General features: G+C 34.3%; 2 protein-coding genes across 2 annotated transcripts; both read left to right on the top strand.

The window, feature by feature from the left end:
• Positions 1 to 1474: 1474 nt before the first annotated feature.
• Positions 1475 to 7340, top strand: LOC141295999 (solute carrier family 22 member 7-like). Its single transcript, XM_073827283.1, has 10 exons — positions 1475 to 1983; positions 2073 to 2176; positions 2632 to 2786; positions 2906 to 3074; positions 3196 to 3319; positions 5410 to 5519; positions 5607 to 5821; positions 5948 to 6056; positions 6228 to 6434; positions 6532 to 7340. The coding sequence occupies exons 1-10, from the start codon at positions 1603 to 1605 to the stop codon at positions 6620 to 6622; spliced, it is 1665 nt and encodes a 554-aa protein (XP_073683384.1). The 5' UTR covers positions 1475 to 1602; the 3' UTR covers positions 6623 to 7340.
• A 1491-nt stretch (positions 7341 to 8831) lies between these two features.
• LOC141295998 (solute carrier family 22 member 7-like) lies at positions 8832 to 14329 on the top strand. Its single transcript, XM_073827282.1, has 10 exons — positions 8832 to 9347; positions 10521 to 10624; positions 10737 to 10891; positions 10983 to 11151; positions 11244 to 11367; positions 11454 to 11560; positions 11970 to 12184; positions 12845 to 12953; positions 13111 to 13317; positions 13516 to 14329. The coding sequence occupies exons 1-10, from the start codon at positions 8967 to 8969 to the stop codon at positions 13592 to 13594; spliced, it is 1650 nt and encodes a 549-aa protein (XP_073683383.1). The 5' UTR covers positions 8832 to 8966; the 3' UTR covers positions 13595 to 14329.
• Positions 14330 to 15256: the final 927 nt, after the last annotated feature.

The raw sequence follows: 15256 nt of genomic DNA, 5'->3' as shown, positions 1-15256 counted from the left end.
TTAATTGCTTAATTAATCATTTCATATTAAAGATAATAAAATTGATTGTCATTTTGATGCTTAAAGGAGAAGTTCACTTCCAGAACAAAAATGTACAAATCATTTACTCACCCCCCTTGTCATCCAAGATTTTCATGTCTTTCTTTCTTCAGTTGAAAAGAAATTATGTTTTTTGAGGAAAACATCTCAGGATTTCTCTCCATATAATGGACTTCTATGGTGAACCTCCAAAATGCAGTTTCAATGCAGATTCAAAGGGCTCTAAACGATCCCAGCCGAGGAACAAGTGTCTTATCTAGTGAAACGATTGGTTATTTACTAAAAAAATAACAATTTATATACTTTTTAACCTCAGATGCTCATCTTGTCTAGCTCTGCGTCAACTCTGTGTACTCCGGTTCAAGACAGTTAGGGTATGTCTCCCACCTCATTTTCTCCTCCAACTTCAAAACTATCTTAGATCGCTGCAGAGTGTTTACAAAGTGAACATGCAAAGAAGATCAAACGCCTTATGCAAAAAATAAATAAATAAATAAATAAATAAATAGATAAAACAGCAATGTAGGGCGATTTTGAAGTTTGAGAAGAAAATGAGATAGGATTTTTTCGACATACCCTAACTGTCTTGAACCGGAATACACAGAGTTGACGCAGAGCTAGACAAGACAAGCATTTGAGGTTAAAAATGTATATAAAATATCAATTAAAAATAAATAAATAAATAACCGATTGTTTTGCCAGATAAGACCCTTCTTCTTCGGCTGGGATTGTTTAGAGCCATTTGAAGTTGCATTTAAACTGCATTTTGGAAGTTCAAACTCGGGGGCACCATAGAAGTCCACAATATGGACAGAAATCCTAAAATGGTTTCCTTAAAAAAAAAAAACATAATTCTTTACGACTGAAGAAAGAAAGACATGAATATCTTGGATGACAAGGGGGTGAATAAATTATTATAAAAAGTACATTTTTGATCTGGAAGTGAACTTCTTCTTTAAAATATATTGCCGTGTTCTAAAAGAACTTGATGTAAAAAATAAAACCATATTTTTGTTGAATTTGTTTTACTCAGGAAAAGATCAGTGTGTTCACAACTTGAATATCAGCTTGGAACGAAGACCTAGAAGCAGACAAAGTGAATCTAAGCTGTAGATGAAGTTGAATCTAATAAAAAGCAAATTCATCATTAAATTGTCTTGGTCTTTGTTTAATAACTTACTCTTGTGACAAAACACACACACACACACACACACACACACACACACACACACACATATATATATATATATATATATATATATATATATATATATATATATATATATAAAATACATTCATGTTACAAGTCAAGAGACTGTGGCTGCCTTGAGGGCAAAGTTATGATAATCTCAGGATGACAAAGCAAGAATGAACTTCTATTGTAAAATCACTACATTGGAAAATTTCAACCAAAGGGTTTAATTTTTACAAATGTTCCACAAAGCTTTAGACATTCCCTCTGTTAACCATTTTCTTTCTTTCGAGTGTTATGACTGGCAGGTTAAAACAAAAGAGCCAGACGAGACAAACTCTCAACCAGGTCGAACACAACAGAGCGCAAGAATGAAGTTCGAAGATCTTCTCTCAGAAATTAATGGATTTGGACGATTCCAGAAGATGGTCCTGTGCATCAATTTCTTTGGGCGATTGAGTCTCGCGTGTCATTTCTTGTTAGGCAATTTTATCGCCGTTATCCCCTCTCACCATTGCAGCATCAGCTCTTTGGACGCTGACGAGATCTTTGAGAACCTGTCTCAGGAGGAGAGACTTACTGTCAGTATTCCGGTACAGGAAGACGGGACTCCTGCTTCCTGTCACATGTTCTCTTATCCTCAGTTCCACTTGCTGACAAACTCCTCCAGCCCCTCAGAGGTTGCTGTAGTCCAGTGCCAGAATGGATGGGAGTATGACAACAGCACGTTCATCAGCACTCTCGCCACACAGGTGAGAAGACTCTTGCTTTTTTATTTATTGCTGATTTATACACTTTGTACTTATTCTCTATTTTCTTTGTCTATTTTTGTGTCTTTCAGTGGGATTTAGTGTGTGACAAAAGATCATTAAGCAGATTAACAACCACCATCTTCTTCATTGGAGTCATGTTTGGAGCAGCTGCTTTTGGCAGCTTGAGTGCAATGTTGGTGCATCTACATTGGTTTATTAAGGCTTTTGAGGTTTAAAAGAATCATGGAAATGTACTTTACCATCTTAAGATTAACACAGTTAATTGAAAATGAAAATTCTGTAATCATTTACTCACCCTCCTGTCATTCCAAACCTATGTGACTTTCTTTCTCCTGCAGAACACAATAGAAGAAATGTTAGTTTTAGCACTGACTTTCACTGTATGTAAAAAAAAACAAATAAAAAACCCCCCACATTTCTTAAAGTATCTTCTTCTAAGTTCCACAGAAGACAGACCGGTCATACCGGTTTGGAGCAACATAATTTAATTTTTTGGGTTCATTTTTTCCCTTTAAAATTAATATCAGCTGCATTAGAAACACATTGGACATGTTTCTAAATAAAACGCTTTTTTTTTTTAGTGTTTCTAAATGGTTACATGTCTTGTTTCATCTTGTTTTTGCACAGGTTTGGCCGTAAGCCAATGCTGCTGGTGTCACATATATTAGGAATGGTTTTTGGATTGTGTAGTGTTTTTTCCTCCTCTTTCATCATGTTTGCAGTGCTGAGATTCTTCACAGGATTCACCATTACTGGCACTGTCATCATTTCCACTGTACTTAGTGAGAATCTCTCTCTTTTAAGTTGTTTTGTTTTTATAGTTATTATGGCTCTAGATCACTGTAATTATCAAAGTGATGAGAGTGTGTATAAGTTCTTTTGTTGATTTGTTCTTCATCAGATGTGGAGTGGGTGAGCATTGAACACAGAAAGCTGGTAGGGGTGATTGACAGTCTCGCTTGGACATTTGGCTTCATCAGCTTTCCACTGTTTGCATACTTGATTCGAGACTGGAGATGGCTGACAGTTGCCATTTCACTGCCAACCGTCACTGCCATAATCACTTGGTGGTGAGTGTAAATGAACCAAACCTAATCAGAGGTCATAAACAAAACATCTGAAAATCATTTGGTACATGTAATATACCTTTTATAAAAAAAAAAAAAAATGTGAATTTTGATTTTGCTATAGGTGGGTTCCAGAGTCGGCTCGGTGGCTGCTCGCTAATGGGAGGGTGGATAAAGCTCATTATTATCTTCATAAATGTGCTGCCATGAACCGTAAAGAGAAAGTTTTTGGTACAATAAAACCTGAGGTGAGAGAATCTCATTGAACTTCCAGAATGATATCTATAATGAAAAAATAAATGGTATTTTAAAATACCACTAATATATTTTTGTTAACAATGGCACAGTATAGAAAACTCCCATTGTCATCCAAGATGTTCACGCCTTTCTTTCTTCAGTCATGTAGAAATTATGTTTTTTGAAGAAAACATTTCAGGAATTATCTCCATTTAGTGGACTTCAACGGTGCCCACAGTGTTGGGAAAAGTTACTTTTTAAAAAATAATGCATTACAATATTGTGTTAGTCCCTAAAAAAGTAACTGATTACATTACTTAGTTACTTTTTTATGAGAAGTAATGCATTGCATTACTTTTGCGTTATTTTTTTATCTGGGCAATCTGGGCAGGGCTTGCTTGTTTGTTTTTAATAAAGCCTAAGGTTGAAGGAAAAGTAAATTCATGTCTGTAAAGGTAGAACTGTAGGAAAAGAAAGTTCAACATTCTTCAGCAATGAAAAAAATGAAGCACACATGTTAATCTAAAGTAAGTTTTGCTTATTACTAACGCTGAATTGGATTTAAACTGCATTTTGGAAGTTTAAACTCGTGGGCACCACCGATGTCCACTATATGGGGATAATTCCTAAAATGTTTTCTTCAAAAAAAAAAAAAGTAATTTCTTCATGATTGAAGAAAGAAAGGCATGAACATCTTGGATGACAATGGGGTGAGTACATTATCCGTAAATTTTAGTTCTGGAAGAGAACTAATCCTTTAATAAAGTCATTGTGAAATTGTGATTATTAAAAATGAGAAAATGTAGATAGGTTCTATCCTTCAGATGTTGATTGAATGAAGGCAGATCTGAATGCCAGCTTGTAGTTTATTGTAAGAAAAAGCCTATGTCACCAGAGAAAAGTTTCATTTCAAGTTATGAGAATTTAATTAAAAATTATAAGGTAAATAAATAAATCAATACTAAAATAAAATGAAATAAATGCATATGCATTGATAAAGCATTTACAGTAGGATCTATAACACACACTACCAGTCAAAGGTTTTGGACATTTAAAATTTTTAATGTTTTTCGAATAAGTCTCTACTGTTCACCAAGCCTGCATTTATTTGTTCCAAAATACAGAAAAAAGCGGTTATATTGTGAAATATTTGTACTATTTAAAATGACTGTTTTCTGTTTGAATATGTTTTTAAAATGTAATTTATTCCTGTGATTTCAAAGTTAATATTTTAGCATTATTACCACAGTCTTTAGTGTAACATGACACTTCAGAATTCATTCTAATATGCTGATTTGCTATCCATTATTATTATTATCCATATTTAAAACATTTTTTCTTCGATGAATAGAAAGATCCAAAGATCAACATTTATCTGAAATAAAAAGCACTATACCAAAAGCTTGGAGTCAGTATTTTTTATTTATTGGGAAAGAAATTCTAGAAATTAATACTTTTATTCAGCAAGGATGCTTTAAATTGATCAAAAGTGATGATAAAGTGATTTATAATTTTACAAAATATTTATATTTCAGATAAATACTGTTCTTCTGAACTTTCTATTCATCAAAGAAACCTGAAAAAATTCTACTCACCTGATTTCAAGATAATAATAATAATGTTTTTGAGCAGCAAATCAGAATATTAGAATGATTTCTGAAGGATCATGAGTCATGAAGGACTGGAGTAATGATGCTAAAAATTCAGCTTCAAAGTCACAAGAATAAATTACATTTTAAAATATATTCAAATAAAAACAGTTATTTTAAATAGCAAAAATATTTGCTGTGCTTTGGATAAAAAAATCTTAATGTCCAAAAACTTTCGACTGGTAGTGCACATTTGGAAAATATGGTGAATTTCTATTTCATGACAACTTTAATAAGAACAAATTTGTTTTCTACTAATCAGAAATTGATCGGATGGTAATAAAATGGTCTGTTACCTTTTATAAAACAAGTCACTTTTGCTAAAACAGTATCTAATATTGGCTAACATTACCCAGTACTTAATTGAGTCATGTTAGCATACAACTAAAGATGTTTTTGGAGGAAGAGCAATTTACTACATTTTTGTCATATATGTTTGTTTTTCCCACTAGAATTTGGCTAAAATCATAGTTACTGGCAGAGGAAACAGAAAGTATTCATACCTGGATCTGGTCAGGACTCCTAAGATGAGGAGACTGTCTTTACTCACAGGAATCACCTGGTGTGTACTGAATTGTCAAATAACAAAAACATAGAAAAGTAACATCCATCAAAGGATGTTCAGATAAATCTCATGTTTCACTGCCAGGTTTGCTGTCGCCACTGTTGCCTATGGAATTAGTTTCAACATTTCAAGCTTTGGACTAAATATGTACCTCACTCAGTTTGTATATGGAGCCATTGAGATTCCTGCTAAACTGAGCATCTTTTATCTGCTGGATAAATTTGGAAGACACATAACTCAGGCTGGATCACTGCTGTTTGTTGGAATCTGCCTGATGATTAACATATTCATACCCAAAGGTGAGAGACTTACAACTTACTAACCTTTAACATGAAGAATAAAATGACAATGTATAGATTCCCCTTAAACATTTTGGCTTATGACAAGATCTAGTGCAACAATGCTTTCTTTCTCTTGCCATTCAGATAAGTCAGTGGTTCGTACGGTGATTGCTGTGCTGGGAAAAGGCTGCTCTGCCACGTCTTTTGGCACAGTTATTTTGTACACCTCTGAACTTTACCCCACTGTTGTCAGGTATGAATCCAAGTTTTATTCTCAATTATACTGTGGGAAAAATGAGATCAAGTGTCAACAGCTACTTTATAATTTAAAAGTTTGGAGTGTCTTTACTGTCACTTTTATTGCGCCCTTGCTGAATGAAACAGAGGAACAAAAGTAAAGTTGTTTTTTATATGTGAAATGTAGGCAAAATGGGATGGGCTATACCTCCTTCTTGGCACGTCTGGGTGTGTCTGTGGCTCCTCTGATCCTGCTGTCGGATGATATATGGAGCCATTTCTCTCAAGTCATCTTGTCTACTCTTGGACTCTCTGCTGCTTTTGTGGCTTATCTGTTACCTGAGACACGAGGCAGGTGTCTGCCAGAGACCATAGAGGATATCGAGGGAATCAGGTAAGGTTATGTGAAAAACCATCTAGTCTATGTCTAAACCCTTAAGCGTAATGATTTGCTATTTTAAGAATTTTCATTTTATTGTTTTAAACTACAGGAAGGACACTGATGGCTTGCCACTACAAGATGAGGAAGAAGAAGGCAGTAGGTTGAAATTGAAGGACAATTTAATTGTGCAGAACACATAACTGTAGTAGAATTGTTTTGTTTTTTAACCATAACCATAACCTCTATTTATGTGTTAGCATTTAATTAAAACACTTGAAGAGAAATTTAAAGATGTTGAATGTTTTGCTCATCGTCTTTTATTTAGTACTGACCTGAATAAGATATTTCATATAAAAGACGTTTACATAAATTCCACAAGAGTAAACAATAGCTGAATTTATAAAAATGACACTGTTCAAAAAATTTACATACACTTGATTGTTAAAACTGTGTTGTTACTTTTTGTTTAGTTATAGCTGTTCATGAGTCCCTTGTTTGTCCTGAACAGTTAAACTGGCTGCTGTTCTTCAGAAAAATCCTTCAGGTCCCACAAATTCTTTGGGTTTTCAGCATTTTTGTGTGTTTGAACCCTTTGCAACAATGACTGTATGATTTTGAGATCCATCTTTTCACACTGAGGACAACTGAGGGACTCATATGCAACTATTACTGAAGGTTCAAATGCTCACTGATGCTCCAGAAGGAAACACAATGCATTTTGAATTTAAAGATCAGGGTACATTTGACTTATTTTGTCTTCTGGAAAACATGTAAGTATCTTCTGTAGCTTCTGTAGGGCTGTACTAAATGAAAAAAAAAAATATTAAGGGAAAATAAGAAAAATGTACACATTTTCATTGCGTTCAAAAGTTTACACCCCTGGCTCTTGATGCATTTTTTTCTTTCTGGAGCATCAGTGAGTGTTTGAGCCTTCTGTAGTTGCATTTGAGTCCCTCAGTTGTCCTCAGTGTGCAAAGAAGGATCTCAATATCATACAGTCATTGCTGGAAAGGGTTCAAATACACAAAAATGCTGAAAAACTAAAGAATTTCTGGAACCTGAAAGATTTTTCTGAAGAACAGCAGGCAGTTTAACTGTTCAGGACAAACAAGGGACTCGTGAATAGCTGTCACTATACAAAAAAACACAGCTGTGGAGCATTAAGGTAACAACACAGTATTAAGAATGAACAGTGTTACATAGTTTAAAACTGTGTGTTCTTTTCGTCACCTAGGCTGTAAAGTTATATTTTGGGCAACTGTAAAGGCCCGTTCACATCAAAAGTGAAATTAATAAGCCTCAGGCTTATAGGACAATATGAGAGCAGTAAGTGAATATATTAGTAACTTGTTACTTATTTGAAAAGTAATCCAGATATTTTGTTGTAGATTTAAAAGTAATGCGTTTAAACTAGTTACTTTAAAAAATAATCTGATTACATAACTTGGGTTACTTGTAATGCGTTACCCCAACACTGCCTGGAAATGTAGTTGATGAAATCAAAACCAGGTTTGGCACTGGTTTACTAACTTAATAAGTTCAGTTCAAGGTGGTTCATCTGAGATAATGGCGTATGTTATGTGGCATATATAACATGTTATGAAACTTGAAACCTGAGTTTACTGTTCATTAACCAGTAATCTGGAATCTTGCCCTAGTGCTTCTCAAAAAGTGTTTAGGCCTATAAAATGCAGAATGTAAGTGGTTATGTTCGTGGAGAAAGATATGAATAAAGTGATTTCTTTCTTTAGGCCTGTGCATACAACGTAAAGTGTCAAATTTAAGGCCTTTGATTTAATGCTCTTGATACACAGGTTTTGTGAACCACAAGTCATTGCACAATGAACTTGTTGGGTAACAGCTGACTGAAAGGTTTTCTAAACCCAGATCAGTGCTGACGTTTGTGATTTAATAAAAAGAAAAGTTAATCAGACAACCCAATCTGTCATTAGAATGATTTCTAAAGGATCATGACACTTGAGACTGGAGTTATTGATGCTGAAAATTTAGCTTTGATCACAGGAATAAATATTCAAATGGAAAACAGTTATTTTAAATAGAAAAAAATATTTCAAAGTTTTACTGTTTGTGCTGTACTTTGGATCAAATAAATGCAGGCTTGGTGAGCAGAAGAGACTAAAGAAAATCTTTTGACTGGTAGTGTATATTTATGTATCTTTGAGCAAATCATGTAAAGATTGATAGTTTGATAAGATTTGATCTGTAAGATAAGAAAAGTTGCCAATGTCTATGTGCATTAACCACATGAACTGCACACATGGCGAGACACTCTTTTACAACCAAATCACAAATCATTCACCCCTGCTGACAAGCTGCTATGTGTAGCAGATCGTCTGAAGATATGGATACACACACACACTTTAAACACAGACATACAACCACAGCAGTTTTTTTTAATGACCAAAGTACAAGATGCATCTGACTTCCAATTACTTCAACCTTTGATATCCCATAAAAACGCACCACATATACAAGGGATTTTGTAGGGAGACACTGAGGAAAGCCTGTGTATGAAGAAAAATCATGAAGTTTGAAGATATAATTACAGAGATCAATGGCTTTGGCAGGTTCCAGAAGATGATTCTTTGTATCAGTTTTGTAGGACGATTCACTATACCGTGTCACTTTCTACTGAGCAACTTTATCGCCGCTATCCCACCTCACCACTGTGATATCAGCACTCTGGGTGATGAGGGAATCTTTGGAAATCTGACTCAGGAGGAGAGACTGACTGTCAGTATTCCAGCTCAAGATGATGGGACTCCTGCTTCTTGTCACATGTTTTCTTTTCCTCAGTTTGATCTGTTGACAAACTCTTCCAGCGGCACAGAACTTCCAGTAGTTCAGTGCCAGAATGGATGGGAGTATGACAATAGCACGTTCATCAGCACTCTTGCCACACAGGTGAGATTTCAGTGAAGGAACTCAATGTTGTTGACCTTTCTGGCTAGGATAAGCCTGTGCGCTGAAAAATTAAACAAGTTAACTAATCATTTAAGGATTGCCTTAAACCATTTAAGTAATGTAAACTGTTTAATTTAAAATGCACTAAAAAAGAAAACATTTCCAACTATTACATGACTCTATACACTCTACTTAAATACACTGTGAAGCTAAATCTTAAATGAAATCATAAAAAGAAATATAAAATACTGTAAGCAAGTCTCTGGTGGTTAATTATTAGCTCGCAATCCTGCACATATATACCAGTCAAAAGTTTTTGAACAGTAAGATTTTTAATAAGTTTTTTTTTTAAGAAGTCTCTTTTGCTCATTTCTTACTCGGTGATCCACATTTTAATATGCTGATTTGCTGTTCAAGAAACATTTTGTATTATAATTATTATTAATAATATTTATAACAGTTGACTACATTTTTTCAGGATTCTTTGATGAATAAAAAAGATCCAAAGATCAGCATTTATCTGAAATTAAAATCTTTTGTAACATTATACACTATACCGTTTAAGCCTGGAGTCAGTATCATTTTATTAAAATTAATACTTTTATTTAGCAAGTATGCATTAAATTGATCAAAAGTGATGATAAAACATTTATAATGTTACAAAAGATTTCTATTTTAGATAAATGCTGTTCCTCTGAACCTTCTATTCAACAAAGAAACCTGAAAAAATTCTACTTAGCTATTTTTAATATAATAATAATAATAAATATTTTTTGAGCAGCAAATCAGAATATTAGAAGATTTCTGAAGGATCATGTGACTGGAGTAATGATGCTAAAAAGTCAGCTTTGAAATCCCAGGAATAAATTAGATTTTAAAATATATTTAAATAGAAAACAGTTATTTTAAATAGTAAAAATATTTCAAAATGGTACTGTTTTGCTGTACTTTGGATCAAATAAATGCAGGCTTGGTGAGCAGAAAAGACTATTTAAAAACATTGAAAATCTTACTGTTCAAATACTTTTGACTGGTAGTGTATAAGTGCAATTGCAATCGAAAACATCACTACATGTGATATATTTCATCTACATGTGATTTTGAAAGTTCATGGGGCAGTTCATCATACAATCTCTTAAAAAAAGTTATTTTCCATCTCTCTTTATTTTAAAGTGGGATCTGGTATGTGATGACAAAGGTTTAAATAAAGCTGTGGCCACCATCTTCTTTGTCGGAGTGATGTTTGGAGCAGCTTTCTTTGGAGGCATGAGTGACAGGTGATGTTTCCAAAAAGAACTCTGTATCATGATAAATATTATGAACAATTTTCATTTTACGAAGAACGCCACCTCAAGCACAAAATAAACCTGTCTTATGTTTGGCACATAGATTTGGCCGTAAGCCGATGCTGCTGGTGTCCTATATATCAGGAATGGCTTTTGCATTGGCCAGCATCTTTTCATCCTCCTTCATCATGTTTGCAGTGCTGAGATTCTTCAGTGGATTCACTATCACCGGCATTGTTATCATCTCATCCATACTCAGTAAGAACTCTATTTTAGGTCCTCAGATTATGATTGAAAGTGAATATAAAACATAGTAAAATGCCTTACCTTTTATGCATGTTTTTTTCAGATGTGGAGTGGGTGGATATTAAGCACAGGAGGCTTGTATGTATAATTGACAGTATGGCTTGGGCTGTTGGAAGCACCTCGTTGTCTCTTATTGCGTTCTGTATCAGAGACTGGAGATTGCTGACAGTGGCCGTCACGTCACCTTTACTGCTATCTACAATCCTCTGGTGGTAATAGACCTTGCATATTTTGACAAATTAAAACAAAACATTCCCGAGCCAATAAACGGTAATGTTCTATAAAGCAAATGTTTCTGATGAAGGTGGGTTCCAGAGTCAGCTCGGTGGCTGATAGCCAATGGGAAGGCGGAAAAAGCTCATTATTATCTTCACAAATGTGCTGTCATGAATCGCAAGGAGGAAGTTATCTCAAGAATTAAACCTGAGGTGAGAGAAAATTATATATAACGTTGGATTGGTCACTTTTTTTCACAGTTGTCTGTCTGTAGGCTAACTGTAGGTCTTTCTTCTAGGCTCTCTCTATAATAGTTACAGATGAGGGAAAGAAAAATTATTCGTACCTGGATCTTGTCAGAACCCCTAAGATGAGGAGATTGGCTCTGCTCACAGGAACCATATGGTGTGTAAATGAATGACAGTTCAACAGCATTCACATTCATTCTTTTTTCTACAGGGATTTTTAAAAAGAGTTAAACACCATGAACCAAACTACCAGCTAAGAGGTGTATCACAACATTACAAACTTTGATTTAAAGCAAAAAAGTATTTGAAAATGAGCAGAGTACAGAGCATTTGCTTGTTTCAATTCTCTGATTGGTGATGATTTCATTGAAGAATTATGGGTAATGTAGTTTCTCCTGAGGATTCCTGCTTAAATACAAATTATTAAAAAAACAAAACAAAAAAAAACAAGTTGAAATAATTAGGCTGTTGGCTTTACTATATCCTTCAGTGGCAGTATTTTAGAGAACATGGACTTTATTGTTTGAATAATAAATAATCTATTAATGGCTGTTTACTTATTACAGGTTTTGTGTTGCCACTATGACCTATGGTATAAGCCTCAACATCACAGGCTTTGGACTAAATATGTACCTCACTCAGTTTGTGTATGGAGCCATTGAAGTTCCCTCTAAACTGATTGTATATTACCTGCTGGAGAAGATTGGCAGACGTAAAACTGAAGCAGGAGCTCAGCTGTTTGCTGGAATCAGCCTCATGATTAACATATTCATACCCAAAGGTAAAAGTGGCAAAATCAACCTTTGATTATGCAATGATTATGATTACATGTGCAAGAGTGCTGTTGTTACTGAATATTTTGGATAAAACAGCATGATTAATAAGATGGCAAAGGGATAGTTCACCCAAAAATTGTCATTAATTACTAACCCTGGCATCTTCCAAACTTAAATTTGGGTAACATTAAATCCATTTTTTATCAAAAAGAGGGGCTAAAAGATTTGGCAGCCTTTACTGGCTTGTCAGATTTGGTGACTCTGCTGTCTGTTGCTGTTTATATCAGACCAAAATGATTTATACTGTATACAATAGAAAGGCATCACCAGAGTGAATTTGGAAAACAATAAAGCTGTTTTAGCTATAATTATTATAACGCAATCATGATAAACAGCTTACAGCTGAGCATGGGAAAAACAAATCTAATTAAAAAGATTAAGCAGGACAGCCGTGATTAATCTTGTTAACACTATATAAATTGAATTAATGATGTTACCTCCCAGAAATGAGTTTTTGCATGGTGGGATGTCTGAGATACACCTTCAACTGTTGCCGTGATCATGCAACTGCAGAAACAATCTAATTATGAGATGCAGCTTTATCGATTAGATATGTGGCCAAAACTAACTGTTGTATAATGTTCATAATTCTCTTTCACATTCAGATCAGTGGGTTGGTCGTACTGTGGTGGCAGTACTGGGTAAAGGTTTTGCAGTTGCTGCTTTTTGCACAATTGTATTATACAGCTCGGAGCTTTACCCAACTGTCCTCAGGTAATAGTCAGAAACAGTTATAATATATATATATTTTTTTTTTTACACTTGCATCCTTCATGCATTTCCCCAAAGAGAAGTTACCTTGCAACGTGATATACAATGTCCATCAGTGCACAGTATTTATCTTAATCGTTAATTTGACTGGATCCTTCAGGCAAAATGGTATGGGCTATAACTCGTTCCTGGCTCGTTTGGGTGTGTCTGTGGCTCCTCTAGTCCTGCTACTGGACAGTTTCTGGGGCCACTTCTCTCAGACCATCCTGTGTTCTGTAGCATTTATTGCTTCTGTGGTGGCCTGGCAGTTACCAGAGACACGAGACAGGTGTCTACCTGAGACTATAGAGGATGTCGAGGGTACTGGGTAAGTCATAATTACCTATAGTATTTTAAGGCAGCTATAAAAAAAATATGTATTAACACACTGATAAGCACTTGAACAATTCTATTAAGTCAAGGATGTAATATTGGGACCAAAACAGACATATGTTTAATCTGAAACAATCTGGAAAGTTGATATTGTGTATTCATTAACCAAGTAATGTTTTATAATTCTGAATAGGAAAAATCTCATGAAAGATCATGACAAGCAGGAGGATGAGGAGAAAATGACAACGAAAGAGCCTAACGAGAACTGCTGAGATTTGTGTGCACATTTAATCTTAAGTTTTATCAACGTTATTTAGTGTCATGTTCAGATCCCAGGAGAGTAAATGCTGAAGAACAGCAGGCAGTTTAACTGTTTAGGTCAAACAAGGGACTGGAGAACAACTATCACTAAAAAAAAAAAAAAACCCTGCATTTTGTATGATCCCTCTTATTTTGGTAGAATAATTAACATTGCGCAGATTCTGCAAGGTGTATGTAAACTTTTGACCTCAACTGTATAAAGAAATACTATCCATTGTTGTCCTGAACGCAGAATGCTTTACATTTCCGGTCTCTAGTGTTTCTAGTCAAATTAACATATTTTCCAAATAAACCTATGAAAATGATTTGCAAAAACACAGGACACTACAGTTTCATCACTTTACTATGTGGCAATGACTGTCTTTTTGCAGTAACTCACCTGTCATAGTTTAATGAGAGGAAAGATGACACAAAGCGAATCAATGTTACCTGCATTGAAAACAGCATAAACACGCATACAGCGCTGCTGGACATGAAAAGATTTACTGGTAAAAAGTGTTTAAGCCTAATGAAGAATTTAAGTGTTTATGTCCTTGGAGAAAGATATGAATAACGTGATTTCTTTCTTTAGGCCTGTACACACAAGTTTTGTGAACCACAAATCCTTGCACAATGAACTTGTTGGATAACAGTTGACTGAAAGGTTTTCTATGCCCAAAGACACTGAATAAAATTTTTCAAAATTTGTACTGTTTGTGCTGTACTTTGGATCAAATAAATGCAGGCTTGGTGAGAAGAGACTTAAAAAACATTAAAAAAAACTTTTGACTGGTAGTGTATATGTATTTATCTTTGAGCAAATCATGTATACTAGCCAATGATTGATAGTTTGATAAGATATCATCTGTAAGATAAGAAAGGTGCCAGTGTCCATGTGCATAAACACTCTTTTACAACCAAATCACAAATCATTCACCCCTGCTGCACTCCTGTGTAGCAGATCATCTGGTAACACTTTACAATACGTGTGCACAAATAAGCATTAATTAATGTTTAATTAATGCACAGATAATCACGAGCTAATATATAATTAATGAAGAACTAAACTATTTATTAATGATTACTACATCAGCAACTAATGAACATTCTATATGATTCATAGATTAAGTAATCAATAAATTGTTATTAGTTAATTGTGTCATAATGTATTAATTCCCTAATAACTTATTTTATTAACTAATACTGTAAATTCATGTGTTAGTTACTACAGTGGTCAAAGCTATGTGCTTCAACTTCCAGTTGCCTGTTTTAATTACTCATTAGATAAGGATTTGCAAAGATATCATTATGTTATGACTTTACTTATTGTGGCACAAAACTATTAACTAATTGTTAAGTAATATGTCATTGTGGTTCTGATATAGAATTAGTCAGTCATGTGCCTTAATGTGTTGAAGCCATGCATTTAAACTTCCAGTTGTCTGTTTTAATTAATCATTACCTAATGATTTGTAAAGATATCATTATGTTATGACTTTACTTACTGGGGCACAGAACTATTAACTAATTGTTAAGTAATATAGTTATAGCTAATGATTAATTAAAGCAGACAACTGCAAGTTGAAATACATGACTTGAACCCATTTTGGTAATTAATACATTAATTTACACTA

This window comes from Garra rufa, chromosome 21 (assembly GCF_049309525.1).
Source record: "Garra rufa chromosome 21, GarRuf1.0, whole genome shotgun sequence".
In the NCBI taxonomy this organism is placed as follows: domain Eukaryota; kingdom Metazoa; phylum Chordata; class Actinopteri; order Cypriniformes; family Cyprinidae; genus Garra; species Garra rufa.
This window is presented reverse-complemented; position numbering and strand designations above follow the sequence as displayed.

Coding starts and splice junctions, on each gene's coding strand:
- LOC141295999 (XM_073827283.1), top strand. CDS start 1,603: ATGAAGTTCGAAGATCTTCTCTCAGAAATTAATGGATTTGGACGATTC. Junction 5,520..5,606: donor TTACTCACAGGAATCACCTG/GTGTGTACTGAA, acceptor TTTCACTGCCAG/GTTTGCTGTCGCCACTGTTG. Junction 6,435..6,531: donor GAGGATATCGAGGGAATCAG/GTAAGGTTATGT, acceptor TTTAAACTACAG/GAAGGACACTGATGGCTTGC.
- LOC141295998 (XM_073827282.1), top strand. CDS start 8,967: ATGAAGTTTGAAGATATAATTACAGAGATCAATGGCTTTGGCAGGTTC. Junction 9,348..10,520: donor TCAGCACTCTTGCCACACAG/GTGAGATTTCAG, acceptor TTTATTTTAAAG/TGGGATCTGGTATGTGATGA. Junction 11,152..11,243: donor CTATCTACAATCCTCTGGTG/GTAATAGACCTT, acceptor TTTCTGATGAAG/GTGGGTTCCAGAGTCAGCTC.